We start from the raw sequence: 20,749 nt of genomic DNA, 5'->3' as shown, positions 1-20,749 counted from the left end.
AAATGTGGTGAAGAAAGCTGATGGTGTCTGGCTATCAAAAAATACAGTGCCTTAGGCTTGAAGATAAACAAGTGGCAATCTAGCTGAGAAGCAACAAAGCCCACATGGAAGAAGCACACCAGCCTGTGTGATCACGAGGTTTCAATATAATCAGGTATCAGCATCAAAGAACAAAAAATCATTACCATTATGAAAGAAGGGGAGTACAGAGTAGAGACCCAAAGCCCATCTGTAGGCAATTGGATATCCCTTTACAGAAGGGTCACGGGGAGGAGACGAGCCAGTCAGGGTGCGATGTAACAACGATGAAAAATACAACTTTCCTCTAGTTTTTTAATGCTTCCTCCTCCCCTAGTATCATGATCCCAACTCTAGCTTACAAATCTGGTTAGAGACGTGAGGATGTATACACTGGTACAGATAAGTGCTGGAAACATGGAATCCAGGACAGATAAACCCCTCAAGGTCAATAATGAGTATAGCAATACCAGGAAGATAAGGGAAAGGTGGAGGGAGAAAGCTGGAACTGATCACAATGATTTCCATATAACCCCCTCCCTTGGGGATGGACAAAAGAAAAGTGGGTGAAGGGAGGCATTGGTCAGTATAAGACATGAAAAAATAATAATTTATAAATTATCCAGGGTTTGTGACGGAGAGGATGGGAGAGGAAAGGGGAAAATAAGCTGATACAAAGGGCTCAGGTACAGAGAAAATGTTTTGAAAATGATGATGGCAACAAATATACAAATGTGCTTGAACCAACGGATGGATGGATGGGTGGATTGTGATAAAAGTTGTACGAGTCCCCAATAAAATGATCTTAAATAAAAGGAAGAAATAAGCATAAAGTTGCAGAGTAAGTTATAATTATTGTAACAGAACACAATACGCAAAATCTATGTACTGATTTTAAGCAGCACAATGCAATATAACAGACAAGAGTTAAAGCACTAAATAAATACATTAAATTGTGTTCTATTGCCAAGGTTTTGCTACATACAAGCTATACTAAACAAAGGAACTGTAATGTTTGAGTCTTTCGTTGCTGTCACATTTTGCTGACTCTCCATTTTAGCAAGCAAAAAGTTCTACTCCAGAGATTGGTCCTTTCTGGTAACCTTGTAAAAGTATACAAGACAAAAGTCTCACCATCTTTATTTACAAGGAGAATTCTGGCTGTACTTCTCTAGAAAAAATCTGTTCGTTTTCTGGCAGATCAGGTATATTTAACATTATTTGCCAAACACCATATTTTGTTTCTTCTTTAATTATTATTATTCATTGCTCAGCTTTCACATGCATATTAAGCAACTGAAAATACCCTAGGGCTGGAGTCAGGAGCACCTTAGTCCTCCAAAATGACATCTTTGCCTAAGGTGACTTGTTGCTTGATTTCTTTACTGCTGCTTCCAGGGCTGTTGATTGTGGATCCAAATAAAATAAAATCCTTGACTTCAATCTTTTCTCTCTATTTTTCTACAATAATGCAGCAATCAGCTCCCCAGTGAGGATTTTATGTTGATATACTCTATACTGTAATCTATAATATATAATCTATACCAATCTTTGATCTTCATCCATCAGTGCTTGAAATTCGCATCACTTTTGACACATCTGTGTTATTTGCACATATTTGGTTGTTAATGTCTTCCTCCAACCCTGACACTACTATCCATGGAATGTTTCTATATTACAATTTAAGGCTTGGATTGTTGCCTGTTCTTTTAGCTTCAGAAATACTGAACACATATGTCTTCCCTTTTTGTTTTCTAACTCCAGTTCTTTGCACATAATACAATACTCTACTTTGTCTTCTCACACTCCCCTTTGAAATCTTCTGGATAGCAATTTTGTAGTATCATTATCTTCCATTTGCTTTATTTATTCATGTTCAAGAGCAAGTTTCAGAGTCTGTACTGACATCCATTTTGTTCTTTTCTTTACTCTCTTACATAGTGACCTTTTGATTTTTTTTATGTCATCCCACATCTTTGATAACATCCTTGATGTCATCCCACATCTCATCAGGTTTTTGGTCATTAGTGTTCAATGTATCAAGTCTGGTGTACTGTGGTGGTACAACAGGTGACCAGACGTTGTCCCAGGCTTTTGTTTCCAGACTTTTCAGAACACCACCACAAATGTAATTTATTAAGTATCCCCATTCTTAAAGAATTGAATGACCTATATAGAATTTTATTGGGGGGGAGAGGAGGAAGCACACTTAAATATTTAATGATATAAGCATGTAAAGTCAGTTGTTTATGTGTATATTCATTACTAAAAGACCAATATGCTAATATGATTAATAATACAACGGCCAGCCTTAGAAAATACTGAATATATAATTCTCATTCACATAAATACATTTTAATCATAATTAAAATGGTGTTAAAAGTCCACATGGAAGAAACATACCAGATTGGGTGGTACAAGTACTTTAAACAATAAAAAACAAATCCAATGGAAGGAATGATATCAAGTCTTAAATTCTGAACATCTGGTTTCCAGAAGGCTATGGATGGCACTGGAAGCCTGAAATCTGTTAACTGGGTCCACACATGTGAATAAACTTACTATTACACAAAACACATTTCAAAGTCTAGTACAGATGTCATTAAACTAAAATGTAACAGCTTATCATCTGATCTCCCTTTTTGACCCAGCTTTTAATATTTTTTTTTCTTTTGGATAAAGGTTTTTCTGTTTTCTGTAGTCATTGTTGTTTGATAGTTAAAAGTGTTTTTGTATGTTTGTTTGTTTTTCCTGTTTAAAAAGGCTAGGACAGATAAAACTATAGAGACAGTAACTGGACTAATAATTACCTAGGGGAACTGTAGGGGAAGTTGATGGGAAACGGGAAGCTAACAACGGGTATGGGAAAGAAGAAAATTTTCTAAAATTGACTGATGATTTCATAACTCATCTTACTACAACTGAATGATTAAGTTGTATGATATATGAAGTATGTGCCAATAAAATTATTTTTAAAAGTTGTGTTGATTTTACTACTGTTAATTGGGGGGAATATAAAATGGTTAAAATCTAATCTTCTTTGATAAGATCATTCATTTCACAGTGGGAAAATATTTAGAAATATGAAATGAAAGCTTTAGAATAATTTTCATTGCTAGCTCTATTTTTAACTCATAAATTGTTAGGTTTACTATTTTTTCTATTCTCCTTGGAGTTGGAATTACCTCAATAGCAACAGGTAAGGGTCTTTTGAGGAGGATCATATTCATGAATATTTTATTTGGCATAGCATGACCTTCATTTCTCTAAATTCCTCATCCTTTCGCTAATTACTTGAAACATTTACTACAAATGTGATTATTTCTTGCAACTGTGCATTTTCAAAATGTATTCCTTTTTACTCAGCATCGACAAATTCAGAAAAATTAGTGTGAACTGGGTGAAGGTTTAGTTTTCAACAACTCACACATTGAACAACTGCCAATTTTCACAGTTTAACATCAGGTATCACACTTCCTCTGTGTTTAGTTTCACTTCTTCCCTCCTTCCCTAATCCTTCTGGAATTTGAAATTTGATAAATGCAGTCCACTTAATCTCATAAATATTCTATAGAGTACATACCTAACTAATGTGATTATACACCTTTAGAGAATTATTGCTTGGGTGAAAATTGAGTCCCAGGTGTTGAATTCATTTCCAGACTTGAATGGTGAATAAGGACCATAATCTTGGGGGTTCTACAAGTCTAGAGCAACACAGAAAACATTTTTGTTTGTTTTTGTTTTTAATGATATTGAATTTTGTGCTATATTTTTCTTCCCACTCTATCGAGGGCCTTCTAATGTAATTCTTTTAAGAGATTTTGAATTTTACTCTTCATTTTGCTTCGACTCTATTTATGATCTTCTAATGTAATTCTTTTCAGAGTGGTGATAGTGGTAGCTGGGTACACTCTAGTTCTCTAGTCCAATGACTCAATATTCCTGATGCTACGACCCTTTAATACAATTCCTCATGTTGTGGTGACCTCCCCAACCAGAAAATTATTTTCACTGCTACTTCATAACTGTAAATTTGCTACTTTTATGAATTGGACAATGCCTGTGAAGGGGTCATTCAATCCTCAAAGGGGTCAGGACCCACAGGTTGAGAACCTCTGTTCTAGTCTGCAGATTATAGAGACGGATGTTGGCAAGGTCATTGGACTCATTCTTTCCATGTGTCTTTGAAATTTTTTATGTATGTTAAGTATTTTAATAGTTTAATTCTTGACTGTCTCCTACTTAATTCAATTAAGTCAGTTTTTCCCAAAGTTTATTGCATGGAGGCGCTTGGAAAAAGTCTTATGCCCAGCTTTGGCTAATTAAATCTGGATGCCTGGAAGTTAGAGGAAGGCAAGAGGTACATTATTTTTTTAAAAGGTTCTCCAGGTCACCCTAACAACTTTCCACTCTTAATGACTGGCCTAGCATTTGCTAGTGCCCCTATAGTCCACTTACTAATTTTAAAGATACAATGTGAAACACCTGATTTACAAGGCTACAAATTAGTCAAGTAGCTAGTTTAAGTACATCTATCACACACATTGATTTTGTTATGTTCAATTTGCCGCATGCAAGTTCTTGGAGATCAAAAAGAAGATCAGTGTTTTTTAGTGACCAGACCTATGGAACAGTTCCAAAACTTTGAAGGTTTCAAGTTGGAGATAAGAATGCATATAATTTCTATTTAATCACATGCAAAAGAATGTGGGGCAGCTGCTGTCTGTCATAAAAAAACCGATACCACAGTGCTATATGAGGCCAATGGGGCTGGCCCCAATACCAGTTACGTGAACCCTCTCCCCCAAAGAATGAACTACAGATGACATTCCTGAAGCTACAGCTCAGGGAGAGGGTCATGTCTGCTTAGAACACATGGGAGTAAACTAAGAGGGAAGGAGAGAGAAAGAGTGGAATGCAACCTGGTCCTACCAATCCCTGAGTACGATAGTCCTGCTCAGAGCAGCAAATGCACAGAGAAGACCATAGAGCGGGTCCCACTATGAAACATTTATGGGCTTCCCCCCACCATTTTTTGTTTTCTTTTTCCATGGCTATCTAGATAAGATAGGAAGGATAAACAATCCTGAGGACAAAACAACTGGACTGAAGGTTCTGGGGAACATGGGACAGTGGAAGGTGGGGAAAGGATCGGCGGATCCAACAAATGAAAACGTGATCTAAAATTGATGGTGAGGAGGGTGTAGGATGCCTGAGGAGTTTGGTAATCAAGTGTAATGTAGCCAACAGGAATTACATGGAGCTGAATGAAGATCGAACATGATAGTGGAACAGAAGAATCAAAGGAAATAGAGAAAAGAACTGAGGCAAAGGACATTTATAGAAGTATAAACACAGGCATGTACATAAGTAAATATATTTTTATAAACAATAGTGACATAGTTCTATGTACATATATGTTAAATAATTAGGTAGCAGAAAGACATTGGGCCTCTACTCAAGTACTCCCTCAACGCAAGAACACTTTGCTTGAAGATAAACAGGCGGCCATCTAGCTGGGAAGCAACAAAAAAAGCCCACAAGAAAAAAGCACACCAGCCTGTGTGAGGTTTTGATGGGATCAAGCGTAAGTCATCAGAATACCCAGGGAAAAAAATCATATTGATGTGAACGAGGAGGGTATAGGGGGGAGCGGAGTGGAGACCCAAAGTTCATTTGTAGATAATTGGACATCCCCTCACAGAAAGGTCACAAGGAAAGGACGAAGCAGCCTAGGTGCAGTATAGCATCAAAGTAACATAGAACTTTCCTATGTTTCTTTAATGCTTTCTTTCCCCGCTATCATGACCCAAATTCTACCTTACAAATCTGGCTAGACCAGAGCATGTACACTGGTACATATTATAAGAGCTCTAGACACAGGGAATCCAAGGCAGAAAAACACGGCATGAACAGTAGTGATAACATGAGGGTAAGGGGAAAATGGGTGGGAGAGAGAAGAAAGAGATCACAATGATTGATGTATAACCGCCCACCACCCAAAGGGGGAGCGAACAACAGAAATATGGGTGAAGGGAGACAGCAGTCAGTGTACGATATGAAGATAATAATTTATAAACGATCAAGGGTTCGTGAAGAAAGGAGGAAAAATTAAGCTGATACCAAGGTCTCAAATAGAAAGAAAATGTTTGGAAAAGGATGATGGCAACATATGTACAAATATGCTCGAAGATGGCAACATATGTACAAATGGAAAATTTCCACAAACATTTAGAAGCCCCCTTGTATCTCAAAAGCAATATAGATGAATCTTTATACAAACTGGGTTAAATAAAAGTTTTAAATAATTGTCCGGGGCCATTCCGCTCAATCTTCATCTTCACTATATTTTGTCAGAGTCAGTACTTTTCCATTCCCGCCTACGTGACATAGTTTTTGTTATTATGTTATCTCCCCTCTGAATAGCCTGTCCTTGGGACGGCTGAGTTTTACCTTCAAATCTGCCTAGAAACAGATGAGGGGGGGATTCCATACAAAGTGACATTCTTGAGATTAGCACCTATAGCCTGCTTCCCCTTGATTGCGTAGGAGATTGTCTTCACCCTATCTACACATCTAGTGCCTGCACCTGATTTGCGTAAAATGATGTCACTTCGCGTACCTGGTTGAAGACTGTAAACCGTTACTGAGGGCGCGCTCCCCTGGACTCCTCGATTGGTCTATTACCAAAGTGGCCTAATTTACATGTGCGACTGGTGTTTCCCTTCCCCTGGCCCATATAGGCTGTAACCTTTTACTCAATAAAGACAAACTTGATCAGAATACTGTCTTGTCTCCTTTTCTCATGTCTCTTGTTCCCCTCAATTCCCACTCCCTCCTCCAGGGTCTGCATTGACATTCTTGCAGGTCGGGACAAATAATCTCATGCTAAGACCAAATGTTTTTTCAATTACAAAATCTGAATTTCAGAGCTTCTGGGATTATAAAAATGAGGACCAATGATGGGGGATATATATATTGGAAAACAAGGTAAAATACCTAACCTATAAGGAATGGGACAAAAATAGTGTGAAAGCCACTTTAAAATTGTATCTATAAAGTTGCACATAACATTTTTATAGGGAAGGAGGGGGAAAAATGAGGAGCTGATAGCAAGGGTTCAAGTAGAAAGCAAATGTTTTGAGAATGATGATGGCAACAATTATACAAAGGTCTTTGACACAATGGATGGATGGATGGATGGATGGATGGATGGATGGATCGGGATAAGAGTTGTATGAGCCCACAATAAAATGATTTTAAAAAAGAAAGCTTTTATAATGCTACAAAAGGGAAATACCTGACCAGAATTCTATGTTTTGCTATGTACTTTTTAATGTCAATGTTTTATCATCTACTTTAATTACATTTTTCAATTAAAAATAACAATAAAAACCTTGAGCTCCCATATTTCCAAACCAAGAGTGGACTAAGTGGATTTAGAACAACAACAAAAAAATCTTTGAGGATATGGTTTAAAGCTAAAAAAGAGATCATCTGTAACAATATAAAATGTCTACAAATAAAACAGAGTGCTAAAACTGGTGATGGCCTAAGTATGTATGACACAATGGGTTCACCATAAATGCAATACAAAAATTAAAAGTGTGAAACTATTTTAGCAATTACAATCAAAGGAACATTTCAACAAATGGAGAGGGTGACTGATTATATTTTTAATTAATTATTTTATTGAGGGGCCCTTACAAATCTTATAACTGTATTAAGCACACATACATATGTGGCCATCAATCTTTCCAAAACATTTTCTACTTCAGCCCTTACTATCAGCTCCTCTTTATTCCCCTCCCGCCTCCACCTTCATATGCTCTCATGAATCCTTGCTCAATTATATACTATTATTGTTATTTCATGTCTTACACAGTCCATTGTATAAGGGTGATTAATTCTAGAAGGCGAGTAAAGGAAAAAACATAAGCTAAATGGGAATTTAAATGGTTTCAAGCAAAGTATCCTAACTAGGAGCTTAAGGGTGATATGTAAATAATAAAGAGGACCTCGTATAATTTTTGAGAAATTCTGGGTTAAATACATTTAAACTGGTTTTTCATTACTTCTCCAAGTCTTTAAATAAGATGATTCACTCCGAGCACCTCTATAAGTATGAGAGAGCTTCAAAAAGTTCATAGAAAAATGGAATTAAGGAAAATAATAATTTCCTAAGTCCCCCTAACTCAGGCTTTTAAATTTCTGAACAGTTTCTTTTTTAAGTTTTCTTTTAATGTGGTACAAATATACTACAGATAACGAAACTGTTTAAGATACATCTATGAATTTGGGTATATGAGGTTTTCAAGAATGAATAATATCAAGAATAACTTTTTACCTGGAATAACTCTTAACATTATATATTATTAGTTATCATTCAATACTAACTCTCCATGCAATGTAATAAAATCTCCAATTATTAATAATTTTAGAACTAATAGGATGAATTTTCATATCAATAAAACTCTTTTTTCCTTTATACTAGGCTCTAAATCAAAACTTAAAATATTCAAAATTTCAAAGTATAATTGGAAATGTGTATAAATACTATACCTCATCAAATTCTTCCGTCATTTTTCTGATGATTTCTGCATTCTGCATATTTCGAAACATCTCTATTCTCACAGTACCTGTAGAACAACAGATTTTATAGTTAATCTTTTTCTATGCCATTTTTCTCTTTAGTTAAATGCTAAATTCTCTTTCTGCCCAACATTCCCATAGTCATGTACAGGAATCTCTGCTTACAATGTTAAAATTCTTTAGACACTTAACACCACTTAATATTCCATTAAGAAGATATGCATGTGAAAAAAAAAACCAATAAAACAATAAATTTATATTAGGAAAGTACCTAAGGATTGATTTAAATATATACTGGCTGACTTACTCCTAAAAGCTCTAAACATAAGAGCTTATCTATCTCCTTCAGCTATGGTTCCTGTTGTAAACCAAGATTAAATATCCTGATTTTATATACATTTCAGTAAAATCATTATTCTCAGCATCGAAAGCTGCTTAGTAACTTTTTTAATTTTTTAGGAATGTCTATTTAATTACCAATCAAAGTAAAAGTTAATCCTTTCTCATATCTTTCATACTATTTTAGCTAAGAACACTGGGAGGTAGTGAATTAAACAATAGACAACTAACTGAAAGGGTTCAAACACATCAGTCACCCTGTAGGTGAAAAAAGGAAGTCAACTTTTTAAGATTTACTCTGGGAAACCCTCGAGATCAGTTCTATTCTGTTATTTAAGATCACCGTGAGTTGAAATAGATTCTATGGCAGTGGTATGGTTCGATTATCTTAGTCACTTCATTTCTATTTCAAATATGAATAAGTTTATAAGTATTACTTCTTAATTGATGTATGTGTGGATTGTGCTAGTAAGAGTTGTATGAGCCCCAAACTAAACAATTAAAAAAAACCCAAAATATTACTTTTTATATAAAGTTAAGAAACAGAATAGTTTATCTTGAAAAGTTCTTTAAAAATATAAAGGAATGGAAATAAAATTCAAAATCGAACTTGGATGCAGAGAACCCTTGGCCTGCATAATTATAAATTAAGAAGTTTAAGAATCCTTAAGATTAAGATTTACTAAATCAGTGGGAGTCACAACCTGTGATATGTTCATTGAAAGTGATTAAAAATGTCAATTCAAATAAAATTTTGGAATATAATACACCATGATATTCCCAATAAAAGTTAAGAGGGCTAGGTTAAAAAGGAAAATGTTTCTTAATATAATCTGACCCAAATGATAAATCTGTATACTATGATTTTTTTTGCAGGGGGTGGGTAGATGATCAAAACTTGTGAATAAAATTCCATTTATCCATTAACTTTTTGGAGCTCCCTACTCCCCATTGTCACAATCAGTATAACAAAACAGCCGTTTACAGTCTTTTATTAATACACTCTGTTTATTTGTTAATATTGACTTTTAATTGCTTTGGAAGAATATTTAAAAATTCAATATACATGAAATCTCTATTACATTGTGTATCATAAATGCTGGATCTGACGGAAAAACAGCTTTCTCTCAAATTCCTAAAATTAACCAATAAGGTACTGTTAGATAACATACACCATCATTGGTATTTAAACTTGTTCAGATCATAGAAACATTTTATAAATCTTAAAAGTATATTGCCATAAAGAAAAAGTAGGATTTCATAGGTTTGTACATGGCATTGTACTGATAGGTAAATTGTCATTAGTAAGTACTGAAGAAATAAAATTAATTATAAAATTAAGACATATGAAAATAATTTGTTTATATTAATGTTGTTGCATGCCATCGAGTCAATTTTGATTGCGAGGAGTCCTATACATACACATAAAATTCTATTGACAATGATGGTGAAACACTGGATCAGATTAAAATTACTCAGGTTCTTCTTAATGGCTTTATTTTGAAATTATATTTCAAAACTTATAGGCAGTGTTTTCTATAATTTTGGGGTATACTCGTATAAGCCATGTGTTTCATAAATTATACTTGATCTCTGAGCATAACATCTTTTGATGTTTGGTTTAAACTAAAGCTATGTATTATGTTAATTAAATTTCTACCATTAAACATCTTTTGATGTTTGGTTCAGACGAAAGTTTCGCATTTTTTTATATTAAATCTCTACCATTACATGACCAATCTATCTAGATTATTCCCACTTTTCAAGGAAAAAAATGAGTCCATATAAAAAATGCTACATACATAATCAGCCATTCAATCCAATCAGCTATAAAACTCATAAATATTTATAACATTAGCTGATCTGCAACAATCTAGACAAACTACAGTGAAGCTATATATGCAATTAGCAAGTGGACATTCAATACCTATTCAGAAAAATGTGAAAATATTATTTATAAAATGTACCTAAGTTTACATTATTAAATATTCTCAGCTACTCCACATAATTGTCCAAAATGCTCTAAAACAGTCATTAAGCAATAAAGACACTCATCTAAACTTTGTTTCCACAATTCTACTTAAAACAAAAAAGAATGTTTTTAAAGTTTGAATAAAGAAAGCAATTAAGATGTTGAAGATAAAAAAGAAGACAGGAAAGGAACTTGGAAAAGTTTGAAAACACTGTTACCATTAAATGAACAGAGTAATTTGGAGTATTATTTATCAGTAATCCAGAATAAGATATGCTCACTACCCAGTAAAATGGGGTCTTTTCACAATTATCACTATTTTTCACTGATTAGTACAACATAGAAAACATTGAAAAATACTACAGGGCTTATACAAAGTCCTATTGGAAGTGCTCCCAAGCACCAGACAGAAGTCACAATATTACAAAATAAAGAGCTTGATATGTGCCACAGAGTGAGGGCCACAACTGCAATTGCCAACTATTTCAAGACAAGGGACCACTGATTATAAAAGAAGAGAAATGTGTGATGCTGTCTCTATAGATAACTAAGCTAGAGGCCTTATCAACCATTTTAAAACATAAGAGTTCATAAGAGGAAAATGGTTTTAAAAACTCATTTCTGAATAGGTTAGAAGTCTTGTTCTACAGGGATCATCAATGAAATTCTACAACTCAATAAAAATAGTAATATTTCACCATTAATTGACAAATATACACATAAGGTCAACAGATTGTTATGGTGAGAGATCAAATGTAATTTATGACACACATGGCTTATATTAGTATACGCCACAATTATAGAAAACACTGCCTATAAAATACAAAACCAAGAAGCTTGAGCTCACTGCCACTGAGTCTATTTTGACTCACCTATAAAATATACTTGTCATACAGGATTACTGAGATGTGTATATGAACAATTTGTTTTCCTATTAGTCCTGGATTTAGAACAATGAGGAATTAAACGGTCTTAAGTTTAAAAAAACTCATATTTTCTTTGCTACAGAGTAAGTCATATGGATAAAAGTAAATATGCATACATATTTTTAATTTTGACCAATTTTATTTTAAAATCTCTGGGCCCCAGCCTGTAACTAGTTATTTTCACCTTTATGTAATACCCACTGGACAATGATGAATTTAATGAACCTTATCTAACATATAAAATAAGAAAAGAGAGAATGAGCATGTGTGATTAGAGATGTGGGCAGTACTGTACAGCTGTTTTTCTCTCCTGGATAACTAACTAGATCTTTAAGAAATCAGTTACCATGTAATAAACATACTTAAAATTTTGGAATGATCCAAGTGGCAAGGAATGAAGGACTACTGCTGGAAGCCAACTCGGAAAACGACTGTTGCTGGTGCTATGAATTCCTACCCATAGTGCCACAAATGATAGAATAGAACTCACCCAAAGAGTTTTCTTAGAGGTAATCTTTATGGAAGCTGGTTATCACGTCTTTCTTATGTGTAGTTGCTGAGTAGGTTTTTAACACCCAACTTTTCCATTAGGTTTAAAGACCAAATTTTCAATTAGTCAAAGCACTTAATCATTATGCCACCAGGATTCATTGAGATAATTCTGGCAGAAATCAGCCCGGGAGAGTCGTTTAGAGGGAAATTCAACACTGCTGGATTGCAGTAGGAGCTTCAGAAACATAAGTAGGCACAAACCCAAAGGTTTTGAGAGGCTGGCAGCTTTTGGAGGCCGTCTAGGGCTTGACCTTAGGCCCGTCACTGTCTTGGCTGGCGCTGGGACCATTTAGAGCCCGCTTAGGGCTTAATCTCAAAACAGCCACAGCTTGCTACCACCTCGGGGCCAGGACTAAACTCTTGCATCCCGATGGGAAGGGATCGGAGCTTAGCTACACTGTTACTTTTGTTTCCCTCTCTTCTATCTATCCACCCACAGTCTCAGCAGGCTTACTCCCCCCGCCCCCCCACTTTGTCTCTTTCCTGTTCTCTCACACTCCCATGCCCACCTCCAGACCACCCCCTAAGCATAGGGCATTTACGGCTGCCCCACACCCAGGTAGGTGAGCTCCACTCTGTGTAGTTAGCCCAATGCTGGGGAAGCACTGCCGACCTCTACCAGGGGACACTCTGCGCAACTTCTTACTGGGCCTGTGTGCCTCAGGGAGCTCTTACTTTTCCTGTGTTGTCCCACTTGACTGAGGGAACTTCCTCCCTACCTTAGTGCCTCACAAAGCACAAAGCAGCTCAGCCAACACTCATCAACGTTCCAAGCTGCTGCAGGAACCTCTATCCAACTTCCGCAACACCAAAGCAGGCAACCAACCATCTTTCTGGGGAACTCCCGAGAGGGAAGTCACACGAGGATAAAGTGGTGGGTGCATTCCACAGTGAACTTAGCTATAGGCAGTTCAAAGAGGCAGTCCTACAAGTCTCCCAGAGAGTGCCAGTGCTCTTCGATTCCCTTGAAAATGGCACCTGGCTCTTCTAAAACAATGCAATGCAAACAGCCATCAGGCCCAAAGACCTCAAGGAAAAAAACAGGAGAAACAAAAGGCAATGGCAGAAGATGTCCTGAATATAACAACATGCGTAGAAGAAGCAGACATTGAGCTGCCGCAGAAAGAAATTTTCAGAATAATGCTTTCAGTCATACAGGATATAAAGGAAACAACACAGAAAAAGGATGAAATTATAGAGGAGATATAGTCCATACAACAAAGGGAAATGCAAGAGCTTAGGGAGGAGATAACAAAAACCAGTAGCAGACACATGGACCTCGAAAATCGACTGGAGGAAGCAGAGAACCACACCAGTGAATTGGAGGACAGCCAAGCAGACTTTAACAAACACGAACAAAAATCTAATAAGATCATCAGAGAAGCTGAAGAAAACCTACGAGCTATGTCTGATGCTATGAAGAGTAACAACTTTAGAATTATTGGATTACTGGAGGAAGACACAAGAAAGAAGTCATCTACAACAATAGTGAGAGAATTCTTGGAGTAAAACTTCCCCCCAGCTTAATGAATGAAAACCAGGAAACCATTCAGGATGCTGAAAGAACACCACCTAGGCTGAATCCCAAGAAGTCACCAAGGCACTTATTAGTTAAGCTATCCAACTTTGAGGAAAAGGAGAAACTCATGAGCATAGCGGGGACACACACACACACACACACACACACACACACACACACACAATAACATATAAAGGTTCCCAAATAAGAATATGCTCAGACCAATCAGCAGAAACAATGTAGAATAGGAGAGAGTGGAGTCACATATTCCAAAAATTGAAGGAAAACACCACAAACCCAAGAATACTTTACCCAGCCAAATCAATCAAGATAGATGGAGAAGAGTTTTCCCAAACAAGGAAAATCTCAAATAATACATTAGGAGAAACCCAGCCCTACGAAAGATCCTTGCCAACCCTGTATGGGTTGAAGAACAACACTCACTAAGCATAAATAAGAGACCGCCACATAGTACAACCTCAAACAGAGGGCAGTAAAGAGAAAACAGACACAAAGACAGCACTGACTTAAGGATGGAAGAACTCAAGAATGATACAAACAATCATACACACACACACACACACACACACACGAGCACGCACAACACTGATAAGAAAGGAAGGTAGGAAAATACCCAACACAAAAGGTGTAAGATGACATCCCAGAGTCTGTAGGTGGATATTATAACCCTGAACATCAATGGCCTGAACTCAGGCGTTAAAAGGTTGAGGCTAGCAAACTGGCTTAGAAAACACAATGCATCAATCCGCTGCCAACAGGAGACACATCTAAAGGCGCTAGACAAAAATAGGCTGAGAATAAAAGGCTGGAGTAAGCCATACGAAGCAAATAGCTATTCAAAATAAGCAGGGTTACAATCCTAATCTCAGATAAAATTTACCTCAAGGTGCAAATGATAAAAATATATAAGGAGGGACAGTATATATAATGCTCAAGGGAATGGTAGACCAAGAACCACTAGGCATTGTAAACATGTATTCTCGAAAGAGAGAGACCCTAAATACGCGAACCAAATACTCCAAACTCCAACACTCACAGCCTCAACAATTAGAGTAGGTGACTTCAATACACCGCTCTCTGAGAAAGATAGATCACAGGGAAAGAAACTCAACAAGGAGGCTAGAGATCTAACCACAACATTTAGACAATTTGACTGGATATTTACAGAGCTTTTCATTCAAATAATAAAAAATTCACATTCTTTCAAGCCCGCATGGGACATATTCGAAGATAGACCACTTGCTGGGGCATAAGCGAATCTATACACATTTAAGCACACTGATATCCTAAATGGCCTCTTCTCTGCTCACTGTGCCATAAGGCTGGAAATCACAAAAGGAAGATGAAGGAAACAAGAGTAAACAATTGGAGGATGAATAACTGTCTACTCCAAAAGGACTACATAACTGGCACATTTCAGAAATGAAATTATGAAATTTCTAGAAACCAACGAGAATGAGAACAGGACATACCAGAACATATGGGACACAGCAAAGGTAGTTAACAGAGGAAGTTTCATAGCAAGACATGCACACCTGAGAGAGGAAGAGAGACTCACAATTGATATACTGGCACAAAATTTACAACAACTAGAGCAGAGTCAGCAGGACAATCCTACTACTAGCAAAAGAAAAGAAATTATAAAAATCAGGGCTGAGATTAAGGGGAGGGTAAATAAAACCATGGAACAAATTAATACTGCTAAAAGATGGCTCTTTCAAAGGATAAACAAAATCGATAGATGGATGGCAAACTCAACCAAAGAAAGGAGGAACAAATTTCAAAAGCAAGAATAAGGGATGAAAGAGGGGACATTAAAACAAACCCTAATGAAATCAAAAGCATAATTACACAATACTACAAAGGATTGTACTCCAATGAATTCAACAACTTGGAAGACATGGACAAATTTTTTTTTCATTTTTCAAATCATTTTATTTTGTTATAAAAGGAAATTAATAAAGAAGTTAACATAGAAGGAAATTAATCCCACAATAAATTGACAATGAATGATCTATCTATAAATCTATAGATAAAATATTATGAACTAAACAAAATGTGGTTTATGTTTGCTTGCTTGTTTATGTCTGATCAGAAAAAAATATTTTCTTGCTTGTCTTTTTCAGTTCATTTTTTTCACCAATATTATTATTAATTATCCATTGTTCATGGGCTTTTCATCTTACAAAGATATTTCTTCTTTTTTTTTAAAACATTTTATTAGGGGCTCATACAACTGTTATCGCAATCCATACACACATCAATTGTGTAAAGCGCATTTGTACATCATTCTCAAAACATTTTCTCTCCACTTAAACCCCCGACATTAGGTCCTCATTTTTCCCCTCCCTCGCCGCTCCCCCCTCCCTCATGAGTCCTTGATAGTTTATAAATTGGTATTTTGTCATATCTTGCCCTGTCCGACGTCTCCCTTCACCCACTTTTCGGTTGTCTGTCCCCCAGGAAGGAGGTCACATATAGTTCCTTGTATTCGGTTCCCTCTTTCCTACCCATTCTCCCTTTACCCTCCCTGTTTCGTCACTCACACCACTGGTCCTGTAGGGCTCATCCACCCTGGATTCCCTGGATTTTCAGTTCCTATCTGTACCAGTGTACATCCACTGGTCTAGCCAGACTTGCAAGGTAGAATTCGAGTCATGGAAGTGGGATCGGGGAGGAAACATTTAGGAACTAGAGGAAAGTTGTATTTCTCATCGTTGTTACATCGCACCGAGTGGTTCGTCTCCTCCCAAGACCGACATGGACAAATTCTTGGAAAAACAATCTCTTCTGAGTTTGTCCCCAAAGGATGTCTAGAATTTCAACAGACCCATAACAATAAAGAAATAGACAAGGCTTTCAAGGGATTACCAACAAATAAATCCACTGGACCAGATAGCTTCACTAGAGAATTCTACCTAGCATTAAGGGAAAAATTAACACCAATCCAACATACACTCTTCCAAGAACATAGAAAGACAGCAAACTCCCGAACATCTTCGATTAAGCTAGTATAACTCTGATACCAAAACCGGGCAAGGATCGCACAAGAACTGAGAACTACAGACAAATATCCCTAATGAACATCGAAGCAAAAATCCTTAACAAAATATTGGCCAATAGAATACAAAAGTATATAAAACAAATAATTCACCATGACCAAGTGGGATTCAAACCAGGGATGAAGGGATGGTTCAACATACGAAAGAACATTAATATCATTCGCCACATTGACATGAAAAACTATAAGAACCACATGATAACATCGATAGATACAGAAAAAGCATTTGATAACATCCAAAAGCAATTCCTGTTTAAGACACTTGAGAAGACAGGAATGGAAGGAAAATTCCTCAAGACAATACAAGCTACATATGAAAAACCAACAGCCAACGTAGTACTCAATGGAGAAAAAAGGAACACAATCCCACTGAAATAGGGGACCAGACAAGAATGCGCCTTGTCCCTAACTCTTATTTAATATCGTGCTGGCGTTTTTTAGCTAACAGCATAAGGCAAAAAAAGGCATCAAAGGTATTCGTCTGGGGAAGGAAGAGGTGAAACTATCGTTATTTGGAGATGATATAATTTTAAATATGTAAAATATTAAAAGCTCCATAAGGGGAGTACTGAAGCAATACAGTGGCAGAGTGGCAGGATACAAGATCAACAAACAGAAGTCGATCGGCCTGCTATACACATCAGATAAGACCACAGAAGAGATTAAAAAGGCTGTACCTTTCACAATGGAAAAACAAAAATTGAAATATCTAGGGATATAACTGACTAAAAGAACAAAAGATCTATATAGGGAAGATTACAGACCACTAGTACAAGAAACCAAGAATGACTTCAACAAATGGAAGAATATCCCATGCTCATGGATTGGAAGACTCAATATGGTACAGATGTCAGTTCTGCCTAAGGCACTATGTAACTTTAATGTAATCCAGGTACAATTACACTCATCTTTCTTCAAAGAAATGCAAAAACTGACTACCAACTTCATATGGAAGGGAAAGAAGCCCATAATTAGCAGAGAACTCCTCAAGAAGAAGGACACAGTGGGAAGGTTTGCTTTACCTGACTTTAGCACATACTATAAAGCCACAGTTGTCAAAACCGCATGGTATTGGTACAATGGCAGATACTCAGACCAATGGAAAAGAATAGAAAACCCAGAAATAAAAGCATCAGCATACATACAACTGACCTTTGATAAAGGCCCCAAAAATATCCAATTGGGAGCAGATGCCCTCTTTTATAAGTGGTGCTGGGAAAAATGGATATTTACCTGCAGAAAAATGAAGCAAGACCCTAATCTCGCTCCACGCACAAGGTGGATGACAGACCTTGAAGTTAAACACCAAACTACTAGGGCTATCAATGAGGGAATAGGGACCAACTTGAGAACTTTGGCACAGGGAATACATAGACCATCAGAAATAGGAAAAGACACAAACACAGAGAAGGCACAAATTGACAAATTGGATATACTTAATATAAAACACCTGTGTACATCGAAAGAATTCATGAAGAGAGTATTAAGAGAGTCCGCAGACTGGGAAAACATCTTTAGCAATGACACATCAGACAAAGGCCTTATTACTAAAATCTACGATACTCTGTTGGCTTCCAAAAAGAAAAAAAAAAAATTTCCCACTGATGAGGTGGGCAAAGGACCTGAACAGAAGTTTTACGGGGGCAGAAATATGAACGGCCAACAAACATATGAGAAAATGCTCCCAATCTTTAGCCATAAGAGAAATGCAAATCAAAACAATAATGAGGAACCATATAATACCCTCAAAGATAGACCAATTCCAAAAATCAGAAAGCCACAAGTTTTGGAGAGGCTGTGGGGAGACAAGAACTCTCATCCACTGCTGATGGACTTGTAAGTATGTACAGCCATGATGGAAATCAATCAGGCGATATCTAAATCAAATGGAAATCGAGTTATAATACGACCCAGAAATCCTCCTACTGGGCATATACCCAGAAGAGGCAAGGAACAAACCAAGGCCAGACATCTGTGCTCCAATGTTCATTGCGGCACAGTTCACAATTGCAAGGAGTTGGAAACAACCCAAATTTCCATCAACTGATGAGTGGATTAAAAAGCTGTGGTATATACATACAATGGTGTATTAAGCATCGCTAAAAAGCAGTGATGAACGTGTGAAGCACATCGCTACATGGGAAGATCTGGAGGAAATCATGCTAAGCGATGTATGCCAAGCACAAAAGGACAAGTACAACATGAGTCCGCTGAGGTAAGCTTTAAAAAAAAAAAATGCAAAAGGGGCATGGAGAAAAAGTTACTGTATACAAACATTCCTGGGGTAAGGACCAGGTAGTAAGGCAGGGACCAGACCAAATACAGGGATACATATGGTAGCCAACTAAAAAGGAGGTGGGGAAAGGAAAAAATTAATAATAATAAAAAAGAAATGGGTTGTGAGGGAACAGGGCACTAACCCACCCAAGGGGAGCATATTCTTCATATCTCCACAGAGAAAGAGACGCCAGACTTCAACCCAGTGCTCCAAGATATGAATGCAACATGCCAGCATGGAGTAGAGAACCAGTAGAAAGGTCTGAGGGGCCAGGCCATATCCCAAATACTTTGTGGACACCTGCCCTTCCCCTCAGAAGAATTTATTTCAAAGGATGGCACTGAATCTGCAGCTCCGGGAGAGAGACATATCTGATAGGAGCACATGGGAGCAGATGAAGGGGGAGGAGAGAGTGGAGCACATCCTGGCCCACCAGGCCTTGAGGACGATTTTCCTGATTAGAGCAACCAGTCCACAGAGAGGACCACATGGCCAGCCACACTATGAGACACAACGTCCCTCAATGATCCATAGCCATACAGGGGACAACACCAGAGACACAGTGTGGGAAATGCACCCGATATGATCCCGCAACACGGAGGCAAAACAGTAAGGGAGTGCAACAGAACAGCAAGAGAACAAAGCCCCGAGGTTCCCAGGGAATACTGAAGGTGGACTTTGGGGTCAGGGCTTGGTTCCCCAACAGACTGAATTCGAAAACCCTCCTAAAGGCCAACAAAAAGTCCTTGAACTAACTATAAGCTTTTCTTTCTTGTTGTGTTTTGTTTTGTTTTTTTTTTGTCATTGGTTTGTTGTTTTTTTGTATATTGTTGCTTAGATTTGCGGTCTTGTTTTTGTGCATGTTATCTGCACCGGTCTGTCTAAATAAGATTGGTTGAATGAACAATCTGGAGGAGAAAACAATGGGACCGACAGTTCCAGGGGGACATGGGAGGAGGGGTTGTTGGTGGAAAGGTAGTGGTGTTAACAAATCCAGGGACAAGGGACCAAGTGATCCAAATCGGTGGTGAGGAGGGTGTGGGAGGGCTGGTAGGGAGTGATCAAGTGTAATGTAACCAAGATGAAGGCTGAGCATGATAGTGGGACAAGAGGTAAGCCAAAGATAATAGTGGAAAGAGAGTAAGGATGCAAAGGGCATTTATAGAGGTCTAAATAAAGGCATGTACATATGAAAATATATTTACATATGAGGATAGGGAATAGATCTATCGGCATATGTTTATAGGTTTAGTATTAAGGTAGCAGAAGGACACTGGGCCTCCATTCAAGTACTCCCTCATTGCAAGAATACTTTGTTCTATTAAATTGGCATTGCCTGATGCTCACCTTCCCGATACAACCAATGAAGACAAAGCGGGCGAATAATCAAATGTGGTAAAGAAAGCTGATAGTGCCCGGCTAGCAAAACATATAGCGTCTGGGGTCTTAAAGGCTTGAAGGTAAACAA

At 37.2% G+C, this 20,749-nt stretch overlaps 1 protein-coding gene across 1 annotated transcript in view; it reads right to left on the bottom strand.

Annotated features, from left to right (window-relative positions):
* STAG1 (stromal antigen 1) overlaps positions 1-20,749 on the bottom strand; it is a 296,042-nt gene that overhangs the window by 168,002 nt on the left and 107,291 nt on the right. Inside the window, exon 6 of the mRNA XM_045287455.1 lies at positions 8,584-8,660. Coding sequence (XP_045143390.1) covers positions 8,584-8,660 — 77 coding nt within the window. The remainder of the gene's footprint in view (positions 1-8,583; positions 8,661-20,749) is intronic.

Source organism: Echinops telfairi, unplaced genomic scaffold (genome assembly GCF_000313985.2).
Source record: "Echinops telfairi isolate 266 unplaced genomic scaffold, ASM31398v2 ScPeMD7_16;HRSCAF=60, whole genome shotgun sequence".
Taxonomy (NCBI): domain Eukaryota; kingdom Metazoa; phylum Chordata; class Mammalia; order Afrosoricida; family Tenrecidae; genus Echinops; species Echinops telfairi.
The sequence above is the reverse complement of the archived record's forward strand: the minus strand, read 5'-3'. Positions and strand labels throughout refer to the sequence as shown.